Source organism: Schistocerca americana, chromosome 2, assembly GCF_021461395.2.
Source record: "Schistocerca americana isolate TAMUIC-IGC-003095 chromosome 2, iqSchAmer2.1, whole genome shotgun sequence".
NCBI classification, from domain to species: Eukaryota; Metazoa; Arthropoda; class Insecta; order Orthoptera; family Acrididae; genus Schistocerca; species Schistocerca americana.
In genome coordinates this window covers 887,949,025-887,956,686 of record NC_060120.1, presented here as the reverse complement: position 1 = coordinate 887,956,686, position 7,662 = coordinate 887,949,025, and the positions used below count along the sequence as shown (strand labels likewise).

The following is a 7,662-nucleotide window of genomic DNA, read 5'->3' as shown; positions in this document are numbered from 1 at the left end:
ATCAGAGACGTGGGGTACTCACCTAGTACGGCGTGGGGTCGGGCTTTAGATATCGAAAGGAAGAAAAGAAGGTTGCTTGACGCTTGTGGGGTGGCGAGAGTGGCAGTTTCAAACGTGGCGCCGGCCCGTCGCCCCACTTGACGTTCCTCGGTCCCGTGCGAGGCCCACGAGAGAGACAGGTCGTGGCGCGTACTTTACAGAGCGCCACAATGCAGGTCTTACAAGGAAACCTCCCCATCGCACCCCCCTCAGTTTTAGTTATAAGTTGGCACAGTGGATACGCCTTGAAAAACTGAACACAGATCAAATGGTTCAAATGGCTCTGAGCACTATGCGACTTCTGAGGTCATCAGTCGCCTAGAACTTAGAACTAATTAAACCTAACTAACCTAAGGACATCACACACATCCATGCCCGAGGCAGGATTCGAACCTGCGACCGTAGCGGTTGCTCGGCTCCAGACTGTAGCGCCTTGAACCGCACGGCCACTCCGGCCGGCGAACACAGATCAATCGAGAAAACAGGAAGAAGTTGTGTGGAACTATGAAAAAAATAAGCAAAATATACAAACTGAGTAATTCATGCGAAGATAGGCAACATTAAGGATACTGTGAGCGCAGGAGCGCCGTGGTCCCGTGGTTAGCGTGAGCAGCTGCAGAACAAGAGGTCCTTGGTTCAAGTCTTCCTCGAATGAGAAGTGTACTTCATTTATTTTCGCAAAGTTATGATCTGTTTGTTCGTTCATTGACGTCTCTGTTCACTGTAATAAGTTTAGTGTCTGTGTTTTGCGACCGCACTGCAAAACCGTGCGATTAGTAGACGAAAGGACGTGCCCCTCCAATGGGAACCGAAAACATTTGATCGCAAGGTCATAGGTCAACCGATTCCTCCACATGAAAACACGTCTGATATATTCTATACGACACTGGTGACGACATGTGCGTCACATGACGGTAATATGTTGTCGACCCACCTAACTTGTACACTTGGCGAATGGATAAAAAGATTCTTCTGCCTTGCGCGATTTGGGTTTTCTTGTGGATGTGATAATAACTCCCAAAAAAGTGATGAAAACACACGAGTTTGTCACATAAACTGCAACAAATGAATGCAACAGTTTCACAGTCGCACAGCTTCTCCTGTGCTCTGCCAAAACATGTTTTGTTTCGATGTTTGTTTTTGCCCATACTACGGCGCAGTTACCTCGCGTCGTACGGAAGGACGGACAGATAATAGTCTGAAAATAAAAAATTAAAACTTCTCACTCGAGGAAGACTTGAACCAAAGACCTCTCATTTCGCAGCTGCTCAGGCTAATCACGAGACCACGGAGCTCCTGCGCTCCAGCTGTACTTGATGTTGTGTATCTTCGCGTGCACTACTCAGTTTGTATATTTTGCTTATTTTTTTCATTGTTCCACACAACTTCTTCCTGTTTTCTCGATTGATCTGTGTTCATTTTTTTCAAGGCCTATCCACTGTGCCAACTTATAACTAAATCTGAGGGGGGTGCGATGGGGAGGTTCCCTTGTTAGGAGTGTTAACAGCCGTCTCCGACGGTGAGCGAGTAACTATTTCAGACAAGTTTAATAATTCTTGACTACGTGTTCAAAATGATGCAAGTTCTCGATAGCACACGACAAAGTTAAGACCTTTAGTGATTACGATTACATACTGATTTCCCGTGAGCACTGCCCAGAGCCGCGTGTTCACGAAGTGTGGCGGACAAGTCAATTAGTATGACGTTACAAGTTCGTTGCTGGACCTGTATATCTCGTTGGCCCAGATCCCGAGGCGGACCGTAACTGCTATGAGCTCCCTGACTCACCATCCCAGTGCACGAGCCGTTCGACTCTCTCTGATCGTTGCCAGAGGCTGCAAACGTGGCTATTTAAGCGGGAAACCGTACCTGTCAAGGCAGTTAGTGGATTTATTCCCGACGGCGATGGCGGATAAAACCATCGAAAGTAGGATAATTTTATTCGAACTGGCACGGCTTGAAAACCGAGAAGATTTTGTCCTGTTTCAGTGGTCCTTTACTACTCAAATCAGCAATACATGTATAATCTTTTCCATCAACATAACTGACATAGTAGTGATGATGATAATAGCGTGACCACTAAATTAATCACCTGTGGTGGGCAGTTTTTCCTACAGTAAAGTCAGCTTAAGTCGATCCGTGACAGTTGCAGTGGGCTGGGCCAACACCGACTCAAGGAAGGCCTCGGCGCTTATTGGTGCCGTCACGTCAGCTAGGCACGGCGAACGCCAGGTCTGCTGCAGGCAGAAACGCCTGGACGTGCTTATCATTATAAATCTCTTATTTTTGGACAAACTGTTTGGTATTGTTTTAGATTCTGCAGTTTTATTTAGATGAAACATTTTCTTACTATCGTAAAGCTACAAACGAAGATCATAGTTCTGTATTACTGAATCCTGTCGAAACAAACGTAGATCAGTATGAGACTATGCTTTGCCCCATTGCAAGCTTCGGAAATTTTACATTCCAGAAACTATATTTACTTGATCCATTCTGCTATCGAAACTTACCCAAACCCCCTTACAATGAACTCGTTTCTTTTATTTATTTGTTTTCGTTTCACATCGTCACTGGAAGTGTGAACTAATTTACATGTGTAAATGTCCAACTGTTGCCAGTCGTTAGATAACAGTCGTTTTCAACTAAAGGAATTCTAAACAAGAAACAAAATAGCTTCATACATCGAAAATACTGCTGAGCTTAAACTTTTTGAAACACGCACATTAGAAAAGATAAATATTCCCCTCTTGCAACTGAAGGGAGAAACTTTATAAGATAAAAAAATTTTATTTGATAAAACTAGTATCTCTCTTTTGCCTCATCTTCTGTCCCCCACCCCCTCCCCCAGTGTGTACAATCGCAAGATATTTCATTAACATTCAGTGCTCCTCGCCCCATAGTCACCTAAAGATTCATAAAGGAGAGCACCAATATGTTCACAGTTTCTTATAAAAGCAACCCAGTACAAACGTAACTTCCTCAGATTTACAAATAAGGTAAAGAAGTACGAATTCTGTTGCTGTTGGACCATGAAGTTGTTTTTGTATGTCAATTCTTAAAACAGGTGGAAATTTAAGTTAAGGAGTACACTATTTGTTAAGAAGTGTAATGAATTGCACTATTAATTGATTGCAGAAATCTCTCAGAACAATGTGTGTTGGTCAACTACCGCCAATAGTTTGACGTTTTCCTGTGTCAGAGAGGGAGACACCACCATTATGAATATGCCTGCAACAGACCTGGCGTTCGCCGTGCCTAGCTGACGTGACGTCACGAACAAGCGCCGAGGCCTTCCTTTGAGTCGGTGTTGGCTGGGCGCGGCAGTTTCGCTGACCTACCTCAACCAATACGCAACGCGATTTTATAACCGTCACTACGGCAGCGTCTCCTTGTTGTCACAGCTCTTCAAATGGTTCAAATGGCTCTGAGCACTATGGGATTTAACATCTGAGGTCATCAGTCCCCTAGAACTTAGAACTACTTAAACCTAACTATCCTAAGGACATCACACACATCCATGCCCGAGGCAGGATTCGAACCTGCGACCGAAGCAGTCGCGCGGTTCCGGACTGAGCGCCTAGAACCGCTCGGCCACCGCGGCCGGCTGTCACAGCTCTATAGACAGCTACTGCAGCCGTGAGCGCTTCGTAGTTGAAATCTGGCAACAGTGCTACGAGCTGTCAAGTACCTTCTTATGCCGTCTCGCCTATAGATTTGTAGTCACTGTAATTCTGAGACCAATGAAACGGTAGCGGGTGGATTATGACGGCAGTACTGCGGTGCATGTCATTACCAGTTGATGCCTGATATGTTGGCAGCCTAGCTGACTGCTAGCTGGAGTCGTCTGGTCTCCAAAAAGCGGCAGGTGTGTAAACGGCAACGGTGTGCGTGAACGGCTGCAGCCAAAGCTGCAGTTGTATCCCGCTGACATCACTGCGCTCAAAACCAAAATAATCGGTGTCCTCTAAGCTGCAGCATAGTGTCTCTCAGGAAAGCTAACACTGAAAACATTGAACTCTACCGCAGCACAGGGATCTTTCCATTAGTATATAGAAAATTTTCTGTAGGTGTGTCTGTATGATTAGATAACTCATGTTATTTTTCGCGCCGGTCGCTGGTGGCCGAGCGGTTCTAGGCGCTTCAGTCTGGAACCGTGCGACCGCTACGGTCGCAGGTTCAAATCCTGCCTCGGGCATGGGTGTGATGTCCTTAGGTTAGTTAGGTTTAAGTAGTTCTAAGTTCTCGGGGACTGATGACCTGAGATGTTAAGTTCCATAGTGCTCAGAGCCATTTGAAACATTTTCTAATTTTTCGCCCCAGCTGAATTATTTAATAGCAGCTTTCGGAACTGTTGTGAACGCCCTATTTTCCCACATTAAAAACGCACATACTCGCTTGAGAGATATCCTTTCTGTATGAAATTCTTTGTTGCTGTGAGTTGAGCTTTCTCCAATGGCTGCAAAAGAGTAAATAACCTATATGTCAGTTGTGTTCAAGATTTTTTTATTGTGAAACTGTCTGCATCTATTTAGGTGCATGTCCAATGCTCATCCTGATAAACAGAGTCTGGTGGCGTTTTGTGGCAACTTTTTCGGTATGTGACTCAGCCTCGAGGCGAGCCTTTCGTACTTTGTTCCGTCCAAGTTTCATATCCATATGTCAGGGCACTCTACACAAAGGTCTTTACAAATATTTTCTTGGTGTTGAATCTCATTTGCTTGTTCAGTAGGTTATTCTTATCTTGGAAGGCACTCTTGGCCAGACTTATTCTGTTCTAGATATGCTTGAGACATGTATTGTTTTACTCGATAGTGCTACCGAGACAGTTAAATTCAGTTACTTCCTCGAGTTGCTCACTTCCTATTTTTATGCTAGTGTTACTTCCACCACCTCTCTTCTCTATAACTGTGAATTTGGTCTCCTTGATATTTATTTTTAGTTTTATTTTTATTAACTGTTGATTGGAACGTCGTGCCATGCTAGGCAGCAGAACGATTGTCCGATTGCGAAGATTGCCCGATACTCTGTGAACACTGTCAATCAATACCAGGCGCATTAGTGGAGAGAACTGGCAACATCCATTGCATTACGGTCTGCAATTAGAACTAGCTCATGAACGTGTGTCAGTAGCACGTATGTATCGTAGAAGTGCATTAAAACTTGGTGTTCGATCCCTTTCCTGCATTCAGTAACAAAATGAAAAACCGATAATACTCCATGTTGTTGTATAAAATAACAACTTGATTTTACAGACACTGTGAAAATGGAAATAAACCATTCTAAACGTTATAGTTTGGTTATGTGGGGAACGTTCAGGAAGTTCTCTCTGTGACAAGGAAAACAAAAGATTTAAGTGGGTAATTTTATTAATACGAATGTGGTAATGTCTTTGTGTTTTATCTATTATCATGAGGTGCCAGACAAACTTATTAGAATTGTTTCCAAATTAAACAATTTTGAGTTATGCTAATATCAATGAATTCTAGATCTAGACATAACAGACACAATTTTCTGAACTGAATGGTTTCTCACAACCAAAACTCCTCGTCCACACCATTGCAGGATCAGAGTGCTCACGTATCCACAACCGGTGATCACTGAACTAGAACTATGAGTTTTGCCACACACGAGTCACTTATACAGAATTTAGGGTGACATGACTGTTTATCACATAATAGCCTAATAGCCCGCTTCTTAGCAGTCAAAGGTGAAGGATATGAATCTGCACGACAAATATAAATATTCGTTTATGTTCGTTGGGCCAGATTTGTGATAAAGTACTTACGTTCCAAAGTGAATCTGGAATGGTACAGAATACAGAGTACTTTATCACAAATCGTATTTCTATTTGGTCAGTTTCCGTACTGATAACATAGTCTCCGTAAATAAGTAACTGAACACACGTCACTGACACTTCACAAAACTCCATCTGAAAAGTCATACTTGTAAGAGATAATTGGCCACAAATTATTACTACAGAACGAAATCTTTAAAAACATGTCTAGTAAGTGACGGCGGTGTTTCTCGTTGTTAGATCTGGTTAAAAAATTTTGACAGTAAAAACGGGGCAGTAGCAGGCGATTCAGAAGCTGTTCCGATTAGTTAAAGAGACTGTAATTAATTGTGATGGTTCATCCTCTTCTATCCGGCGTCTAGTTTGCCTCTTTTTTTTTTAGGCTAAATCCGCGATGCGGCGTGATTTTCAAAGAAACTCACTTGTCCAAATCCCCTCCTCTAGGGATTTTCACCTGACGGACATTGGATTTGAGCCTCGAGACAGATATGTTCTTCAATTATTGCATTTTCCAGCACTTGGGCACATGTACAAATATCACATTACTTCCCAAATCACGGGTTCGATTCCTACGTTTTTCATGTAGGTGTTGTACGTCTACATCGCGATATCAAAGTAGCACTGGGTAATGTTAACCAGCATTAGCGTCGACGATTACTGAGAACAAACTGTGTGCATAAAAAGAGAAGTCATTATCCGAAGCTGCCCTCGGCGGCACTGAAGGAGTCTGGGCAATTTTGGCGTGCAAGCATCCCGTAGGCTGAGTTTTGCGGAACAATTTCGGCTTCGCCACTGAACTTGTTCCACACGTGGACTGCGTAAGCATTCCGCGCGTCAGCCAGCACGCCCTCCACCTCCTCCTCCCAGAAGTATCTCTCCCACTGCGAGTAGTGCACCGGGAACAGCAGCTCCGTCGCCAGAACTCGGAACCCACGGCAGTTCGTCATGGCCACCACCTGAAAAGACGGACACATCTCAGAGGACGCATCGATGCCACAAATCCTGACGCTTTTGTTGTGTCGTTTTTATCTACAGGGCAGTGCGGGAACCATCCTATCCAGTGGGACCACATAGAAAGGGAACCCGTCAACCCGTCGAATCGGACTGTCACAATTATTCTCCAATACGTCTGATTATAAGATCCACTCTGCTATCATGAAATAGCCTATGGTCCGTGCCCCCCCCCCCCCCGCCCCACCCTCCCCGCCTCCACACCCCCTTCCAGAAAAAGCAGTTAAATGTGTTACAAAACTGATATGGTCCACGGAGTAGACAGAGGATCTGGGAACGCAGCTTCAAATGGGATTAGGAGCATTTCAAAAGAAATAGTAGTAATTATCTATATATCTTTGTCTTTTTAGTATTCTGCAGTACTCGTACCACAACGTTTGAGTATGTGACGTCTAACCATTAATAGCTACATGTTGTTGTTGTTGTTGCAGTCTTCAGTCCTGAGACTGGTTTGATGCAGCTCTCGATGCTACTCTATCCTGTGCAAGCTTCTTCATCTCCCAGTACCTACTGCAACCCACATCCTTCTCAATCTGCTTAGTGTATTCATCTCTTGGCCTCCCTATACGATTTTTATCCTCCACGCTGCCCTCCAATACTAAATTGGTGGTCCCTTGATACCTCAGAACATGTCCTACCAACCGATCCCTTCTTCTAGTCAAGTTGTGCCACAAACTTCTCTTCTCCCCAATCCTATACAATACCTCCTCATTAGTTACATGATCTACTCATCTAATCTTCAGCATTCTTCTGTAGCACCACATTTCGAAAGCTTCTATTCTCTTCTTGTCCAAACTTGTTATCGTTCATGTTTCACT

General features: G+C 44.0%; 1 protein-coding gene across 1 annotated transcript in view; it reads right to left on the bottom strand.

Annotated features, from left to right (window-relative positions):
• Positions 1–5,387: 5,387 nt before the first annotated feature.
• Positions 5,388–7,662, bottom strand: part of LOC124595542 (lactosylceramide 4-alpha-galactosyltransferase-like) — a 119,931-nt gene continuing 117,656 nt past the window's right edge. The window contains exon 5 of the mRNA XM_047134321.1: positions 5,388–6,789. Within this exon, the coding sequence (XP_046990277.1) occupies positions 6,526–6,789 (264 nt within the window). The 3' untranslated portion in view covers positions 5,388–6,525. The remainder of the gene's footprint in view (positions 6,790–7,662) is intronic.